General features: G+C 38.9%; 1 protein-coding gene across 2 annotated transcripts in view; it reads left to right on the top strand.

The window, feature by feature from the left end:
• The window catches only part of igsf3 (immunoglobulin superfamily, member 3), a 280,663-nt gene that overhangs the window by 160,154 nt on the left and 100,018 nt on the right, over positions 1 to 20,491 (top strand). For both annotated transcript variants that reach the window (XM_049484620.1, XM_049484619.1), the window contains exon 3: positions 10,795 to 11,211. In XM_049484620.1, the coding sequence (XP_049340577.1) occupies positions 10,795 to 11,211 (417 nt within the window). The remainder of the gene's footprint in view (positions 1 to 10,794; positions 11,212 to 20,491) is intronic.

The following is a 20,491-nucleotide window of genomic DNA, read 5'->3' as shown; positions in this document are numbered from 1 at the left end:
CTATTAACACAATCTCACCGGCTTTCATACATCTCTCCACGCTACAGAGTTTCTTTAAATATACCACACTACATGCCCAAGCAGTGATTGTGTACAAATGTCCAATATCTCCAGCTACTTCAGGCTGCACCAACAGAACAGGACCCTCTGAAGCAGATAAACATGAACCTATTGCCACCATTCCTAATGCCAGGCATTGGCTAGAGGGGTATAAAGCCCCCCGGCATTGAGCTGTGGAGCTGTGGAACACGGTGTTCTCTTCCACTTTGGTGCTTTATCCCGACCATGATGGTGATCTAATCCTCACAGCAATCCTCCAACTCTTTCTTTTTTTTTTTTAATTATCTTGCTCTTAGAGGAAGCAATGAATGAGCTGGTGTCTCGATACTTTTGTCCATATAGTGTCACTCTAGTCAGAATTAAATGTTTAGTTAGTGTAGGCTATTCTTCTTTAATACTTCATTATCTTCGATTCTTGATTGTACTGCATCTAGATCCCAAACATGAAGCTGTGCTACAAAAGAACCCCCTCACCTCAAGTCCACACATACCCGGACTAGGCCTGCACAATATTGGGAAAAAAAATAGTTGTCATAGTTTTGTTATATGCGATATACAGCAAATATGAGACCACTTAAAAATGATGAGATTCTTTGATTTTACCTGATGGATGATCCCAAACCATCAAACCAAGCTGAATATTTGCACCAGGAGTGGCATAAAGTTATCCAAAAGTAGTGTGCAAGACTAGTGGAGGAGAAACATGCCAAGATGCATGAAAACTGTGATTAAAAACCAGGGTTATTCCACCAAATATTGATTTTTGAATATGAACTTGTTTTCTTGGCATTATTTGAACTCTAAATGTAGTACTGCAACAAAATAAATATTTCATTTTAAAGTTTTAAGTTTATGTTTAATATATATATATATATATATATAAAGTTTCATTGTATACATTCTGTAGAAAGAAAGAAAATTACTCAATAAACATTTATCTAGTTAGTAAGCAGTTGCTCTAGATCTTTAATAAAATGAAAAAAATTGAAAGTGTTAAAAATAAAAAATATATAAAATTAATAAAATAAAATTAATATACAGAATATGAATAACATGCAGTACATGTAGAATATGCATATGATGCAAACAAAATTTTTATTTAAAAAAAAATACAAAATAGACTGCAAGAATATCGCTGTTATCATAATAAGGATTTTTTTTTTAATTGTGTATATTTTTGTGTACAACAATGGGACACTCCTTGTGAGATCAGAGCCCACAGGAAGCAGAAATGGAGGACATGCCAGAAATAATCGCTGACTAATCAACTGCAGTAGAAAATGTTGAAAGGTGGATTGAGTTTGGGGGGTCTGTTTCAGGTGGTCCGCTCTGCTCTGCTGGTGTGTTGGCCCAGTTGCTGATGGCTTTGCTGTGGCTGGAGCTCAGTGCTGCGAGGCCGGCTTGGCAGCTTAAGGAAGCCTTTGAGCTGATGGCTAAAAGTTGTTTGATGTTTTTTTTTTCTGTAGCTTCACGCTTTACAAGTCCAGAATTTAGTGTTGGCATGGAAACAGCAAGTTGCTGCTTGGCTCTTGTTGGGAAGTTGTTATGGTAACAATTTCTCTTTTTTTATTATTATTATTTTGAGGGAAGCGATATCTGATATGTGTAGTAGCGAGCTCAGGACTCGCTTCTCTGGAGGACTGGAGGATGCTTATTGATTCTGGCCGCTGTCTGTTTTGGACGGTATGATGATGATGTTGGACAGGTTTTCGTTGTGGGGGTGGACAGTGTTGGCATGCCTGGATAGGAACAGTGAGGATTGTCCTGAGTTAACGTTAACACGTACACTACACAACGTTAACAGATATACACACTCATGTACACTCACACACGTGTGAGTCTGACTTTTGAGTACCGTACCATTCACATAATGATTACTGTAGCTAATTGTCACTACACCTAACCTTAACCCTAACCATAAAGGCAGCTGCACTCCGAACGTGCTGCAGCAAAACTGCATTATTTTTAAAGCAGATGCATGCAACAGTGCAGTCGCTGTGCTGCGACCTGTGCTGACACTCAAGGACTTGTTTAAAAAGTGTACCACACAGTATTTTTCATTAAAATCAAAACACTACCACAAAATTCAGTAATAAATGACCTATGACATGAATTTACATGAAATGCTAAAATTATTGTATCTTAAAGGAACTGTGCACTTGCACAAGAATAATGAAAGAGGAAACGGACTTATCAGCTAAAAAAAATGTATAATAATAATCTAGTCTGTGGCTCCAAGTGGTCTAGCGGAGTATGCGCTGCAACTGTGATCAGGAGTTCGGCGGTTCGAATCCTGTTCATGTAGCTTGCCCATCAACTGCCGGAGCCCTGAGAGAGCACAATTGGCCTTGCTCTTTCTTTCTGGGTGGGTAGATGGCACTTGCTTTCCACATCACTCCAAAGGGTGATGTTGATCAGCACAAGGCATCTGTGAGCTGATGTATCGGAACAGAATTGCTGCTCTTTCCTCCAAGTGCGCATGAGCTAGTCCTCCTGGTGTTGGGGTTTCTAATGAGTGGGTTGGGTAATTGGCCGTGTAAATTGTGGAGAAAATGGGAAAAAATAAAAATAATAGAAATAAAGTTATATGAAGGTGCCGTAAGTGATCCATTGGTTGTTAAGTGATTGCCTGAAATATCAGTGGCATACAGTCATATTTAATAGAAAAGTAAACGCAAAAGATGGTATCAAGGTCTGTAACAGTGTCTAAGGTCATGTCAATTTATTTTACAATAAAACGATATTGTAATTATTGTAACGGGCCTGTCCAAACCTTAACACTTGCTATACCTTTGTAACCAAAAGTAAGTAATTTCACTTTTTTAGTTTTTCAAATGAAAAAAAAAAACAAACAAACAAACAAAAGAAAGAAAATGATACAAGCTAGTCAGTACAAAAATGAACAAAAATGTTCTTACAAGACTAAAAATCTCATATATTGATATCCTTGTGAGGACCTCCAGCTTTTACAAGTATAGCTAGACAGGTACATGTGCACTCACACACACACACACACACACACACACAAACACACACACACACGACTTCACCAAGTGTTACGAGTTTCTGTCGCCCTAGAAATAAGTGAAACAGTAAGTGCAGAGAAGCCAAATTGATTTTATTGATTGATTCGATTTTTCTTTTCATTGCTCCCTCTCTTTCTGCAGCTCTCGCGTGCTCTCTCTCTCTCTCTCTCTCTCTCTCTCTCTCTCTCTCTCTCAGGTGCTGTCGGGCAGAGGAATGTAATTTGGAATGTTTTCCTCTGCTCTGATGTGTCTGAGTGCTTTGCTGTGATGTCTTTGCTGGTACTGGGTTTGACCTATTGGGCTGAAGTGTGCAGATGTTTTGGTGGCTGTGGTGCGCTGGTGTTGAGGGAGGGAGGAAGAGGAGGAAGAAGGAGAGGAGGAGAAGGAGGAGGGTGGCAATTTGTCCTCATCACTGTTCATCAGGCTGTGAGATACACAGTGGAACCCTTATTAAAAAACCCAGCGGAGGTCCAGACGCAGCACATCTCTCTTTCTCTCCTGTGCTCCCTTTCTTTATATTTCTCTCTCACTCTCTCTCTCTCTTTCTTTCTCTCATTTCCTCTCTCTCTCATATTCCTGCTTTCTCTTTTGGATATATTCTCACTTTTATCTTCCTTACTCGATCTATTCCTCTTCTCTCTTTCTCTCTCTCTCTATTTCCCAGCTTTCTTCTTTCTTTTTCTCCATCTTTTTCTTGCACTTCCCCTTTCTTATTCCACCTTCCTGTTTTGAATTTTCTCATTTTCACTCTTTCTCCATGTATTATTTGTTTTCTTTCTTTCTTTCTTTCCAACTTTCCATCTTCGCATATTCTCACACTCTAGTACTGTCACCTTCCTCTCTCTCTTTTTTCTTCTGCTGTCTCCTTCTTTCTTTTTGTCTTGCTCTTTTTCTCTTAATCTTTTACTTATGTTGTCCTTCTCAATTTTTCCTTTCTTGTCGTTCTTTCCATCTTTTTCTCCACATCTTTTTCCTTATTTGTTTACCTCTTCCTTTATTCTTTATCGTTATCTATTTCTCTTTCCGTTTCCTTTATTCACTCCTTTCACCATGTATTGTTCAGAGCCCTGTATATAATGTATACTTCTCTCTTCCTTCTTACCTTTTTGTATTTCTCATTCTCTCTTTACCACCCTCTTTTCTCTTCACTCCTGCACTCTCTCTCTCTCTCTCGCTCTCTCTGTCTTATTTGACACCTTCTCTCTCCTACACTCACACACTTCTTCTTCTTTTTTTTATGTAAGCACTATCTCTCCACTCTTGTTCTTGCTCTACCCTTCTTTTTTGCGCTGCACCTTCCCTCAGTCTCCTGTTTCATCAGCGCTGCACAGCTTTGTCGCTCCACCTCTTTTAAGCTCCTGTGTGAGAATATGTGAGCAAAGAGGAGATTGAATAATTGAGGACGCACATGCACCATCCCACACACACACACACACACACACACACACGCGCACACATCTGCCTGCTGGAAGGGCAGTGCTCTCACATGTACCATATGCCAGAATAGACAAGCAGCTTTAAAAACATCACTGAAACAGGTTTTATGGTTCTGCTTTTATGGATGTTTGAGCGCGGCTCTCTGGCACCTTAAACCACAGCACATGTAGTAGAGGTGGGAATCACAGGGCATCTCATGATAATGATGATATCACAATACTGTGATTCTGTGATGCTTTGTGAAGAGGATAAAATACTCCCTAAATAAGCAAATACCAGAAATTATTGATTTATTGCTGTCAGTTTTACTCTCTTCATTTGATTAGTGCCACCATGTGGAGTAATTATCAGCAACTTTAGTAATGAAAATTGTCGGGGTCTTGGGGCCCAATCCCATTTTAACCCTTGACCCTACCACTTACCACTACCCCTTCTTTTTGAGTGTAACTCTGTTCCAAGTGGAAGGGGGGAAATCCTCCCACTAAGAATTGTGGAAAAAAAAAAACCTTCAAGCACCCGATACCCTGCAGGGCTAATATGATAGCAGTAAAACGCTAAAGTTCAGTAATCTAGCTGCTGGTTAACTAGTTAACTTTAAGGCTTTATTGTATGTCTTCAGAAAGTGGGCAGATGGTGCAGAAATTAATTATTAATATTGTTAATATTAATATTATTAATTCCTTTGTGATAAGAGAGCTGAAATTAGCTTTGATTTAGCTTTTGTTTTGTTTTATTTTTCTGTTCCGCTTTAAACACAGCAGCCCCTGTATTCTGTTGCATCATTTAAGGTGGAACGGGAAAATAAGCTAGCTAGCTAGCTAATGAGAGAAAAAAAAAACTACTTGCAATCTTTTTTTAAGCTTGTTATGAAAAACTCGGCCATAAAACATTAAAACTACACACTAAACTATAGTAATATAGTGCTAATCGTCTTACCAGTGATTCTCATACCCCTCGGTTTGAAATGTGCATCTGACAAATCATAAATAAGCCCTTCCACTCCAGCCTAATAAGAATTAGGTACTTGGTAGGGCCAAGAGGGGAAATAGGATTGGGCCATAGAGAGTTTAGAGTGCCTATGTTCCATTCAAAATATTGATATTTGAAGCCACATATCTATAATGTATTGCAAGCAAAACAACATGATATATCACAATGTCGATATTTTGTCCTACCCCTAACAAACGTATATATTTTGAAATGCTGCCCATTGACTGACTGTGACTAAGCATTCTCTCAGCAGCAGTGAACCTGGTGCCCTCACACACACACACACACACACACACACACACACAGACAAACACGCTGGCTGAGTCCATCAGACTGACCACGTCCTGTTGAATAGACGTGCTGCTGCTCTGAAGCACCTGAACGCAGAGCATGCTCTACCTTCACTATCTCTCTCTCTCTCTCTTATTTTTCTTTCTGTCCCTGAGGTTTTTCAGTCAGCCTTCCATCATATTAGTTATTATATTTTCAGTGAGAGGAGAGAAGAAAGGTCATATAAAGTGAAGCTTGATAGCTGAGACCCATGAGGCTCTCAAGTGCCTTTCTTGCCTTCATTATATTTGAATGGTGCCGGTATGTATTTATGCCTCTATTTGTAAGGGAGATTTATTTAGTTAAATCCATTCACATCCATAACTCTGTAGAATTTGTATACTGGATTGAAGTGAACTGTGTGAGAGAGTATTTAAAGCAGCATTATATGTGAGAACTGGTATGTCTTGCTTCTGTGCTCCCACTTCAGTCTGGGAGTGAGTTAAAGAGTCCTAAAGAGTCACTTGTCAATGGGAAATGCTTACAGGCTTTTCTGGACAAGCTGAGAGATACACTAATAGTACAGGATTTGAACAAGTTTGACTTGGATTATGCAGCACAACAAAACATTGTTACTGAATATTTTTTTATACTTGCTTTACCATCAGAATATTTTTTTGTTTTAAATTAGTTTAAATTATCTTTTTATTTATTTTATTTTTAATTATTTTTATTTGTTTTAGTTTATTTATTTATTTATTCAGTTTTTTGTGTTATGTTTTCATTTTGATTCTTATTATCTTTTTCATTTTATTATTTCTAATCATTCTCATCATTTTACTTTACTTCACTATTATATATATATATATATTTTTACATTTTATAATTTTTTTGACACTTCTTTTTTTTAAATACGGTTCATTCATTTGTAATAAACAGCTATTTAAAATGTGTATTTATTTTATTTCTTTAATTTTTTTATTCTAATTTCTTATTAACTGTTTTCAATCTCTTTTAAACTGTACATGCTCAGCTGCATTGTAAATAAGGGGCACCCTCTTAAATTTCCTTCGGGATAAATAAAGTATCCATCCATCCATCCATCCATCCATCCATCCATCCCTCCATCCCTCCATCCCTCCCTCCCTCCCTCCCTCCCTCCCTCCCTCCCTCCCTCACCCACCCAATGAAAATAAAGGTTGATTGATAGGACAGAGGTTTATCCACAATCCTTATGAATCGCCCACAATTTATTAGATGTTAGATCGGGATGCTATATCTAACGATATATATATATATATATATATATATATATATATATATATATATATATATATATATATATATATATATATATATATACATATATAATATAACTTCTAACACATATAACTTCTTGAATCACTGTGTACATATTGATGTTCATGCAAAGTGTGCATCTTTCATGAATATACCACATAGATTGTTTGGTTTATACTGTACAGGGTTCATCTGGTCATGAAAAACCTGGAAAAATCATGGAATTTAAAAATAGCAATTTCCATGCCTGGATAAGCTTTGGAAAAATAAAAATACCCCAAACGTTTTGGAAAGTTCATGAAAATTTGGTCTAAAAATCTTTGTTTCAGTTTATTGATGGAGAAAATCTATATTGAGCTAACAAATACACCAATTTGGAGTTAATTCGGTAATTTAACCCTACGCAATGGGGCTCTCAGAATCTGACACATTTTATCAGATTCATTTTAGGCCTACTATAATCAATTTTATTATTTTCTTTTATTTAACAATTTTATTTTTTTTAGTTTTGGTTTCATTGTCCATGTCTGCACTGATGTTTTGAATGCATAAAAAAGGGAAAAAAATAATTATTTTATTGGTTAAAAAGTGTATAAACTCTGATTGTAGAGAACAGGATATAAAGGATGTTTATGCTACATGACCTGTCGACATTTAGGGACAAATTAGGAGATTTCAGACAAGATTTAGTTACTTTATACTGTAAAACTTTGGCAACACTGCTTCCTTTCTAAGTCAGAGGAACGTCACAGTGATTTCAAAGCTGTTGTTTTAAGGTAAAATGCTGAACAATGGTGCTTTAATAGAAATTATGAGCTGCAGGGTGTTCCTGAACTCCTTTTAAGACACATGTATTAACTAGCCACCGCTGCTTTATGGAGCTCTATCTTTGCGTGGGAAAATGTAGCTAGCTTTAAGCTGCTCAGTTGCTCTTCAAAAGATTCCGTCTGCACTTTCTGTTTCTCGTTTATAAATAGTCTCGCTTTGAGCCTATTTCAAGTGTTTCTTATCTTTCTTTAACCTGTGATTACAGGCTATATATAGCATGCTCTAATTTCTCGCTTCATTTAGAAGAAGTAGTGGGAGAGTAGCTTGCTCTCCAGGAGCTGTCGAGTCTGCCGCACTGTACAGTAGATACAGTTCATGGCGTCCTGTTTGGCGAATTATGACTGTATGCAGTGATGCCAGAGCAGGTCGTTAATGGGTGAGGAAGCAGCCCTGCCAGGCTGGGGCTGTTATGGTTGACACTAATCAATGCTATCAGTGTGGTGACACTCAGTGAAGTGCTGGGAAGCAGAATGCCATTGCATAGCTAAAGGGTGTCTGCGTGGTGTCTGCGTGGTGTCAGCCTGTGCCGGAATGCTGTTGTTTGAGCTGAGTGCTAATTGGGGTGTGTGGGAGCGGAGCTAGCTCCATTTCTCGCTGCTCTCCACAGGGGGCAACAAGTTCATTGGTCAGGATCGTGTATATATGTGTGCTCACGTGCATGTGTGTGTGTGTGTGTTTGTGGAAGGCAAGCATGTGTGAAGTCTGGTAGTTAGTGTGTGCATTTGTTCAACAGTAATCAGTTCTTCTTTTTTGCCTTGTCTTCCTCCTTCATGCATTTATGGATATATACACATGCTCATTTTCACATGGGCATGCTGGGACCTGTATAATCACTCTCTTCATGTGCTGGCTTGTTAAAGCTATAGTACACTGTCTTTTAGAATGATGTAAATAAAGGCTTTAAGTTTGGTTTGGTGTGAAAGAGAACATTTAGATTACAAAACACAGTATTGATAAAATCCCTGCTGGAAAATTAATCTCAAGACCAGCCTTTGCTTGTAGCAGGTTTTAGATATAATCTAAGCCAGTATTTGTTGGTCAAAGTGTTTTTAAAACTTGTCATCCAGGGAAAAATTTACCCTAGTAAGCTAGCTAGTTAGCTAGCTCTGGGCTACCTAATAATGTAGTTGTATTTTTCAGACCAGATTATAAGGCACTCTATTAATAAACATCTATTTTCATACATAAGGCGCACCAGATTACAAGGAAGTTGCCATCTTGCTCTTCTAATTTAGCAGGGCTCACTGCTAGGGGGTCAAACAAAACCATAATTCTTAAAAAAAATATATATATATATTTTAAAGTCAAATGAGTGCTGATATTAATCTGCACAAATTTCTCTTCTGAAAACTCTTTATTTGGATGAGTTAAGCGTACTTTGTCCGAGGGTGAACGCTAACTGCGGCTGGCTAGGGTTAGCCAGCAGTGGCTAGCAGCGCTAGCCAGCCCCAGTTACTAGCATTAGCCAGCTGCAGTTAGCTGCCCGATAGCAGTAGACTGAGAAACTCTGAGTGTTCTGGTAACCCAGGGCACTATCAGCTAACAGTTTGTCACATGAACCTTGTTTTAACACGGTAAATGCACAGACTTCAGTCCGACATACTTACCAAGAACGGTACAAAAGCTAGCGCTGCAGTTAGCAGCTAATGCTAATGCCACTGAACTTGTCACTGAAACTCCTGTATAACGCTGTACTTCAGCAAAGTGGTTTTACTGCTCCTTACAACCTGACTGTTAAAAGGTGCACCGAATTATTAGGCACACTGACACATTTTCAATGTTTAGGGCTTTGTTTTAAACAGAATCTGGTGATACCGCTTGTGTCATGATTACCTGTATTGTATTAATTTAATATATTGCAATACTTTAAGCAAGGTGAGATAGTGTGTTTGTAAGAATCAAATTAGAGCATATGATATACCGCTATGAACATAAAATCTAGATATAAGCTTAGAAAATATTTTACGTTTTTAGAACAATAATGTTACAGTAAAACACTGGTATTTAAAAACTAAATAATATATACGTTAAGAACTGTATTTCTGTTTTATTTAAAATCAGTGAGACATCATTAAAATAAATTAAATAGCCTTATAATTTGCCTTTGGAAGAAAAGATAATTACTTTTTTTTTTTTTTTATCCCAGCTTATATCATTCAGCTGGAAAACAGGCAGTTTTTCATGGGTAGTAAGCTGATGCTGTGATGGGTGTGATATGTGATGCTGGGTGCTTTATTTTATTTTATTTTTTAATTTCTGCGATAAGAGTGTAAAAATAAACTTAAACCTGAGGTTTGTTGGCTCTCTTGGTCATATTCCTAAACTGGCTGTCTTCCATGCTCTGCACATGTGCTGCCAGGGGGCCAGTGGGAGGGTGAGAAGTTTAGGAGGTCTTTTCACTACTAGTTTCGGTTGCCAAATACTTGGTGCATCCCTACCCATTTCCTATTACCACTGATATAAGCAATTGTTACACAGTAAGGTTCTCCAGAATATGTTTACACTGTTAAACATTGAATTATGTAGGAATTATTTTGAATAATAGGCAGCGTTCCCCCTTAAGGGTGGAGGAAAAGGGCTGAAACCATGTCATACTGTAGCAGAATTGAGAAACTGGAGTAAGAGCGACTGAGGAAACGAGAGAGATAGATGGATAGGAAAGAAGAGTTTTTTTTTTTTTTTTTTTTTTTTTTTTTTTTTTTTCTCCCCTCTCTCTGAGGCAATGAACAGTCATAATAACAATACCGAGGCTGAGCTCTGCAGGAGAGAATCCTGTTTAAATTTTAAACAGGCACACAGAGTGGATTCACGATGTCTGAGTAGTTCTGTGGTGTTCTTCTTCTCTGACTAATTCAACTCTTTGTATTCTTGTCTCTTCTTGCAGTGATCCCGGACACCCTGACCGTGACGTCAACCGCTCAGTCTCTGGCCAAGGTAGAGGGGGACATGCTGCAGCTGAGCTGTGAGGTCACCCGTCAGACCTCCCAGCACACTCACCTGGCTGTGGGCTGGTACCTGCGCCCCGCAGACGATGCAGCTCAGCCGCGAGACCTGGTCACACTGTCTCGGGACTTTGTGCTGAGACCTGGCGGCCCTTACCGTCAGCGCCTTTCCTCTGGAGACCTGCGTCTTGACAAGACCAGCACCACCACCTATCGCCTGACCATCTACAAGCTGCAGCCCACCGACCAGGGCGAGTTCTACTGCGAAGCCTCTGAGTGGATCCAGGACCCGGACCGCTCGTGGTACTCCATGACGCGCAAACAGTCCGACAAGACTTCAGTCAAAGTTCAGCCCACAGGTGAGTAAAGCCTGCTGGGTGCAGCTCTAAAGATTTCTGTTCAGATTTCTGTCTTTTTAGAAATACACCATGAACAAAGACACAATATCACCAATTTGGACACCAATTTTCAACCAAAACTGGGCACACTGGCTGCAGTGAGAGTATCATTTATTTTCATTTTATTCACTATATTCCCATGCTATTCACAGGGGGTGCACATAGCACAAAATAACAGATGACCCCTTCAAACAGCGCACATTTTGTTCCTTTCAAAATGTGCAGTCGACAACGTTAGGTACATCTTATTCCCCTTTTGAAGATTCAGTAGGAACACATAGTTTTATCTCCTCATTTAGGAACTTAAATGTATAATGAGCTGTGGCTAACACTTTTGAATGTCTGTAGCCGAGATTATGTTACTTTAACAGGCTTAACCTGACATCAACAATGGTCAGCAATTGGTTAACCAGTATACAGCTCTGGGAGAAAAAAATGAGACCACGTAAAAATTATGAGAATTTTAGATTTTATAATCAAGGAATAAAACTCAAGAGTAAAAAATGGATGATCTCAATCAATCAAACAATCAAAGATGAACTGTTTGAATTTTTGCTCCAGGAGTGGTTATCCAAAAGTTATCTAAAAGCAGTGTGTAAGACTGGTGGAGGAGAACATGCCAAGATGCATGAAAGCTGTGGTTATTCCACCAAATATTGATTTCTGAACTCTTAAAACTTTATGAATATGAACTTGTTTTCTTTGCATTATTTAGGGTCTGAAAGCTCTGCATCTTTTTTGTTATTTCAGCCATTTCTCATTTTCTGCAAATAAATGCATTAAATGACAATATTTTTGTTTGGAATTTTATTTGGAATTTTATTTGGAATTTAGTAGAAATGTTGACTGTAGTTTATAGAATATAACATTAATGTTCATTTTACTCAAACATATACCTATAAATAGCAAAATCAGTGGTCTCTTATTTTCTCCAGAGCTGTATGTATAAACTGTTACTTTATAAATAATATATGTAATGTTGTTTTTCATCATTTGTAATCAAATTGCGTTCTCATTAGACAAGGATGCATATCCCGCATTGTGTCCCAGGATTTTGCCATATCCCATTGAAGCTAATATTAGTTATTAAGCCTAATCCAGTTTATCTATGCCATTATCTACCTAAACTAGCTAAATGTTTGGGAATGTTTTTCCGTTTAGGATCGTTTCCACACCCTTAGATCAGTCCTCCAGATTTTTCCCTGATTACGTAAGCTGTGTGATAAAGACGCCTTCTCTAAAACTTGCTCAGCTCCCCAACCTGGATTGTGCAAGATCCTCAGATGACAGGCAGCGTATGATTTCACGTCCTGCCTGGAAGAAGGCAGATCTAGAGAAAGCTCCAGCAGATTTACTACCAATCCACGACAGCCCCTTTCGCTCTGTGCACCACCAGAGAGCAGCTGGCACAAGCAGTGCAGCTCAGAAATGCATGAATCTGGCTCAGGTTTGCGCAGGTTGAGTGCTGATCACTATCTGAAATTAAGCTCATTACCAGCCTCCCATGGTGGTGGCGGCCAATCCTCTTAACACTGTCCTCCGCATCACGGAGTTCAGCCAAGGCCGGTGCACCAGCATCAGCCTCTCACTGATGTTGGCAGTGTTAGGGAGGTTATCATAGCCTACAGAGAATTCAAGACTCGACTGGCTCGCCGCAGTATCACTCACTAGTCCCCTCATGTCTGTGAAGTATCCATGGCTCAGGAATAAAGAGAAAAACAAATGCTAGCTCAGAGCAGAACCAGTACTACATACAAACTTCTGCTGTTTTTTTCATCTCTTTCTTAACATCAAATTAAACTAGTAATACAAAAATATGTTAACTTAAGCCCTATCCGAACAGGAATAGTTTCTCAGGGGGTTCTAGGGTAATTTTTTTTTTCTTTTATGGGGGTCCTCTGTGATCGTATTCTCGTCCGGAACGACCGCGTAAGATATAAAATTACAGGCAAATTTACCTACTGTTTTTAGCTGAACTCCGTGGTCGTAAGGTAATTTTAGTCCCGTCTAGATGCAAATCTCTGAGTTTCGTCACCTCGAGTTTAATAAAATAGTTATTTGTCCACTGCGACGCACCATAATTACACTTTGGGTGCGTGTTTCCACGGAGATCCACATAAAACACAACAGCGAGTGGAAATGGAGGAGCTACTGAACGCGATGTCATGTGATCGAGAAAGCCAAAATACTCACAGGTCCTTCTGATTTTTCTATTGCAATCTGGAAGCAAGAGTTTTATCACTGAGTAGAAGTGTGATTTTTTTTTCACAGACGTCCCCCTGAGAAACTAATTCCGTTCAGATAGGGCTTAAGTTTATCCTATTATATCTCATTCTGTTACTGTTACAGAATCTAAATAAGTTGTAGGTTTGTAGATGTGTTTGATATTGATAAGGATACAGAATTTAGGATAATAATTGAAATGAGATGCTCCAAAATAGCCTGTAATTATGTACAGGTATTTTTTTTTCCACCATTGTTTTGCTATTGCAATTTGAGCAGCCCTAACAAACAACTGTCTTTGCAGTCAATTCATCCAACAAAAAAAACATGGTTTCCTGTCTCAGTTAAGGTCAGTCTGAGAGGAGAAAAGCATCTCCTGCGGCTATAACGTACAAACAGGATTACTCATTCCACCCTAAGATTTAAATTGTCTTCTCTCTTGTTTATGGCTTAGTTTGCTCTAGGCAACTGTCTTCCTCCTAACATATGTTTTAATATCAATGATTTAAAGACTATAGAAGCGCTTAAAATCAATAAAAATCAAGAAAAATTCAATAATCAATAATCGACAGTGCGCCTTATAATTTGTTGTGCATTATGTTTGAATTCTACCAGTCAGGTTATAAAATGCAGTAAAGCCACTCCACTGAATTTCAGAGGTATACAGGAGTTTCAGTGAAGTTTCTCCAGACTGGAACAGTATTAGCATTAGCCGCTTACCAGATAACTAGCTCTTTTGGTTTAGAGTTGAGTATATTGCACTGTAGTCTGTGTGTTTACAGTGTTAAAGCTCTGTAGAGTGGCATTTACTGCTAACCGCTGCTAGCGCTGCTGCTAACTGCGGCTAGCACTGCTGCTGACCGTGCTGTTGAAAATTCTAGCTCACTGTAAATAAACGTAAGTTTTTAAAGGGCTCATTCCATTGTTTTTTCATTCATTTTAAAGTCTAGTTAATGTCTAGTTGTAGTCTCTAGTATGAATAAATGCCATGTGAGCTGTTTTTGTGAGAACTAAGATAGACTTATTGTATTTCACAAAGAACAAAGGATTTTAGCAGAAGGAGACCTTTAAGAATTACAGTTCTGTGTATGCGTCCACATTAGAAAAAAAACATTGCAACACCCTTGTTCCTTACTATTGTCACTTAAAATGCGCTTTATAATCTGGTTAGCCTTATGTATGAAAATAGACCAGAAAATAGACGTTCATTAATAGTGTGCCTTATATAATATGGTGCGCATTATAGTCTGTAAAATACGTACCTTGATTAATGTATAAATTGTTTATTCAAAGCAGTCACTGTTATAAGGACACCAAAACATACCTACAGCTAATATAGCTAGTTTTAATTGAATAAGATTAAATGAATCAAGTGAATGTCAGACATGCTGTTGATCAAATATTTTTGTCTCACAAAAATGTGTTTTATCACAGCATGCACTCCAACAGAAAATACACGGTACACTGTGGGCTATAGAGATATATGATTTCAACCAAGAAATCTCAGTTCACCGCATTTCCAAAGAACAAGGAAGTGCATTGAGGAGTTGCTGGCACAGGAAACCTTGTTTGACACAGTGTTACCAAGCACACAAGTCAAACCAGCACTAACAGTTATGGTGACATTGTAATGGATGGGCTGGTGGGCGAATGTTCCCGGGAGGGGAGATGCTACTTGGCAGATAGCTACTCGCCCTATCCTCCGTAGGGAAACACACAGGAGACAGTCGGAGCAGTGCAATGAAGACCACTTATTGAACTGGGGAGCACCCTCACTCTTTTCAGTACAATCCAGAATAACAACCACCATTCGTGCATCACTGTTCAGTTCGGTGCGCATGCTAACACTTAAATAAGATCACTTAAAGTGATCGTTACATCATGACCATCTCAGTTTCTATACAGCTTCATACTATTAACATACTGTGAATATAACACATATATCAAGCTGAGTAGTGTCTCTTTTTCCTTTATTGATCACTTTCAGTGTTACATTAACAAACATGCGTGTACATTCTTTAAACCCTATTTCAACCCCCCCCCCCCCCCCAAGCTACCTAAGCCCCCTTCCCGTCCAGTCTACCACCTATAAATGTACGTGTACTTGAGTGTACATGTAGACAAGTCAGTTGTAGATTAGTAAATAAACATTGTACCTCAATACCAACAACATTGCTAAAAATGTATATTAAAGAAATTAAGCTCAGAATGCTCCAGCGGGCTAAGCGCTTCTACTATGATCAGGTGATCGCCGGTTTGAATCCTGTTTATGTAGCTTGCCATCGGCTACCGGAGCCCTGAGAGAGCACATTTGGCCTTGCTGTCTCTCTGGGAGGGTAGATGGTGCTCTTTCCCCACATCACTCCGAAGGATGATGTCGATCAGCGCACGCCATCTGTGAGCTGATGTATCGGAACCGAGTTGCTGCGCTTTCCTCCAAACGTGCTGTGATGCTACTTGGCAATGCTGCATCAGCAGCAGTTCAAAAAGAGATCGGGGTTCATTCACATGTATCGGAGGAGACATGTGCTATTCTTCACTCTTCTGGTGTTGAGGCACTACTAGTGATAGGGGGAGTCCTAATAAGTGGGTTGGGTAATTGGCTGTTTAAATTGGGGAGAAAATGGGATTTTTTTTTTTTTATTATACAAAAAAAAAAAAAAATACAGTTCCAGGTAAAAAATTTTCTGTATAATAAGCAGAAATATTGTTTTGAACTGTAGATTTCACTTGAATGTTTCTTGACTAATTAAGCATAATCACAATTTGTGGTTTATGTTTTTGTTCTGCTTCTATCCATTTTATTTAATGAACCGATTTAAAGGCCTAAAAGCCTTTGAGAAGCCAAGGAAAGTAAATAGCATGTATATACCAGTATAGCTCTTCCCAAGTAACTACAGGTTCCAAGCTTTCTTTCTCTTACATACTAGAGAATGTGTGTTTGTGTGTTTGTGTGTGTGTGTGTGTGTGTGTGTGTGTGTTACATGATGTGGGCCTGCTACAGTGCAACAAATCTCCTGTGTCTACTGCCACAGTATATTACAGTGCACTCTATTCCAAAGCTCCTCTCTTTTCCGTCTTACTGTAAGACCCTGAGTTTTAGCAGTTCCCTTTCTCTCACTGATCTGAAAGCTGTAACTCAATCTCAGAGCACCAAGGCCCAGTAGCTTGATGAGAATAGGAGGTGACAGTGCACCTCCTCATCAAACGCACAGCAGGACAGAGAGCCTTGCAGCGGCAGATGCGATTCTGCCACGGTATTGGCTGCTAGACCTGGATCACACGGCATGTGATTGGAGGAGAGCGGCGTTGGCTAGTTCTCAAGGGCACCTCCACAGGGACACATAGCAGAGGAGAGAAGTTTAATGGGCAGCAGCGGCGGCGGCAGCAGCAGTGTGTTTCAAGGCAGGAGTCAGCTGAGTAGCTGAATAGCAGACAGGTTCTGCTCTCTATAGAGATATCACACGAGCGACAGAAAGAAAAGAAAGTGATGAAACCCTGCCCATCAGTCCCAGGCGTGTATGTAGGACAGAGCTAGGTCGCAGTATTCTGTGATTGAGGGTACAATTTATGAGACGACTACAGTAGTTCTCTTGTTTTATTGCAGCCACTTGTCTACTGGCTCGTATTTCATTGTCACAAGCTATTCCTCAATTTCCTTTTTAATAAATTAGTAATAAATGATTCTACAAGGATTAAAGATTAAAGCCCATCAGTTTCATAATCAGCAGAGCCTTTTTAGGATCATTGCTCGTTTCATTTAGCTCAGTTTAAAATGGGGCTAAAATCCCCATCAGACTGATTCCTCTTTCAGCAGAGCTGAGTAAACAGCTGACTGTTATTAGCTGGTTCACAGTTTGAGTAGTAAACCGTTCAGCTGGATGCATCGGGTGTAGGAAATGCCCGCCTTTCCCACGCTGCGACATGCACGGCGAAGTACACCCCATTCCTGTGCAGCTGCCTCATCAATTTCAGCTGAACTGTAGGTAATCGCATCCCTCGCTAGCCACCCCCTGACCATCTGATGCAACTCTCTGCAGATTCCCGCTTATTTATGCTCAGATTCACCCATTGCTCACACCATTTCCACAGCTTATCGGCGGTGGCCGTTATTCAAAGTCAGTCATTCAAAAATCAGTTTTGGTTGCTGCTGTAATGAATGGTAATGAGAGAAGCTGCTGCTCTCCTGTGTTGTGACATTAAAGACTTTTCCATTAGCCGGTTTTATCTGTGTTCTCAGCCGCTCCTCAGTAGAGGAGGACACGTCACTTCTAATCATTTATAATTGTTTCTACACGTGCAGAAACAGACTTAAATGAGAGTTGGTCATCATAAGCCATGTAGTTTTTTGTAGGATTTTGTGTTTTGGTGCATGTTGTTAATGTGGGTGTACTGTAATTGTAATTGTAATTATCGCAACCCACTACGGAACACATCTCTAAACAGAAGAACGTTCTAGAATCATGATTGAGCAGTCGGTAAATATTTTTATTTAAAGCATTAGTCAACTGGGAAGAGACTCTTGGCAGACACTCAGACAAGTCTAACTAATTTATTATAAGATACATACAGCTCTAAAAAAAAAAAAAAAAAAAAAACATTTCAGTTTTGGAATCAGTTTCTCCGATTTTGCAATGTATAGATATATGTTTGAATAAAATGAACATTGATGTTTTGTTTTATAATCTACGGACAACATTTCTTCCAAATTCCAAATAAAAATATTGTCATTTAGAGCATTTATTTGCAGAAAGTGAGAAAGTGAAATAACAAAAAAGATGCAGAGCTTTCAGACCTCGAATAATGCAAAAAAAAACAAGTTCATATTCATAAAGTTTTAAGAGTAAAGTTTTAAATCAGTGTTTGGTGGAATAACCCTCGTTTTTAATCACAGTGTTCATGCATCTTTGCATATTCTCCTCCACCAGTCTTGCACACTGCTTTTGGATAACTTTATGCCACTCCTGGTGCAAACATTCAAGCAGTTCAGCTTAGTTTGATGGCTTGTGATCATTCATCTTTTTCTTGATTATATTCTAGAGGTTTTCCATTGGGTAAAATTAAGGAAAAACATCATTATTAAGTAGTCTTTTATTTTTTTTTCCAGAGCTGTGCTTCCAAAATGGTGTGGTTTTAATTGGTTAATAATATTTAATTGGTTTTCGTTGGTTAATAGTGAACAAAAGTTAGAATTCATTGGTTGGAGAGAACAGGTCTAATGCCTATCCTTGCATGTTTTATTGAAATAATAATCAATTTTCCATATTCAGTATCTAATTCCATCAGTTTGTTTGCCCTGTACTAATCCTGGCATATATTTTAAATATTTTAAAAAGTTTTTTAGTTAATTATTAATCAAGTTCTGTTAGACTGTGGGTTGCATTAACAGACACTCTGTACAAAGTTTTATCAGCTTTGCTTCTGGTCCTTCACAATGCTTGCACTATGTACACAGTAAAGGTGGCCTGGGACCAAGTGTGGTGGGTCTAGTAGGCAAGATGCAGTCATTAGATTAAACATTATTGCCATATGAATAAACAAAGGTATTAACATATAACCCTTATTAATAACCAGGAAGGAAACTCATATAGGGTCAGCAGAAGCATCTCACACCTGATCTCTTGGAGATGAGCTAGCCTGCACCCTCAAGGCCACTTGAACAGTAACTCACTGTAGCTTATTGTAGAATATTTTTGGGGATGGGTTTTTTATTGCTTTTTTTTTTTTTTTTTTCGTGAGCCTGTTAAGATGTAAGTGCAGACGTAGGTCAGACACTCCATGAGAGACATAATTTAGCTGGGTCAAGGTGTGACCACAGCTCAATTCCTCTGTGTCCTGTCTGTTCTGCCCAAGCTGCACCAATGAGCCTCCCACTGGGAGCTGCAGACAGTGTCCCCTGTGCGAAGGTGGGATAAGGCAGTCTGATTTGTCTCTGTAATCCCCTTTTCCAGCCTGCTGCATCCAAGCCTCCTTGCTCTGGACTGCAGGGTCAGAATACTCGCTCAGTAACCGCCAGCGGACTGCTAAACATGGCTGAGACAATGCAGAGGACACAGTGTGTATGTGTGTAAGGGTGACTGAGGGCATATGTGTGTGTGTGTGTGTGAATGGAGACTTGTCTTTATGCCTGTCAGCTGCTTAGTGCTGCCTGTTTGTCAGCCCAGCTACCAGCTAGTCCTATAGTAACAAGCCTGCTGTTACCCTGCGATGCACAGTATTTAAACTGCAAGGCCACTTTATATGGCTGCTTTTAAAGAATTCAGAAAATGTTAGGAGACCTTGATATAGTGAGTTTTTTGGTATTTTCTGTGTGTGTAGAGTTGCTTATTTTTCTTATTCTTGAACTTCTTGGCAGGTCAGCCTTAAAGAGGCAACTTTGCATACTGACTGGCCAATTAAGTGACTGAAAAACATAAAATTTCACGATACAGATTTGCATTAGCAAGGTCTAGCTTTTTCCACCAAGAATTAGTGCTGGAGTAAGATTATCATTAGTTCAGCTCATGTTGTGTGGTTTGCTTGAAATAGTAGTGCAGTAGAAGGATGTTACTGTTACAGTGGTATGAATGTAAGTTGTCAAGCTAAGACTTGCTCTTTTCCTCCTAATTGAATTAAGCCATTCCACCTTAACTGTCCCTGGAACTTTTTTTCACCCGCTTTGAAAGGAAAACCAGTACTGTAGATTGCATAGACCATCAAATACTGACACTGGATATTTAATAACCCAAAATACTTAAAAAATATTATCTAAAGAATTTCAAAAGATAAAAATGAAAAAACTTAACATAACAGTAGAAAAACAATAAACTAAAAAAAAATGCAAATAAAACAAAGAAAATAAACTGTGCCTGGGCAACAAAACCAAACAAAGGAATGAATAAAAACAACAATTTAACATTCACTAAAGTGGTACATAATGATACTGCATATTTAATTAACCAGCAGACAAAATCCAAGTCACTGAATACACATAGCGGACAAGTGGACAAAGCTTCAGACACTGCTACGCTCCTATAAT

The sequence above is a fragment of the Astyanax mexicanus genome, chromosome 11 (assembly GCF_023375975.1).
Source record: "Astyanax mexicanus isolate ESR-SI-001 chromosome 11, AstMex3_surface, whole genome shotgun sequence".
In the NCBI taxonomy this organism is placed as follows: Eukaryota; Metazoa; Chordata; class Actinopteri; order Characiformes; family Acestrorhamphidae; genus Astyanax; species Astyanax mexicanus.
This window is presented reverse-complemented; position numbering and strand designations above follow the sequence as displayed.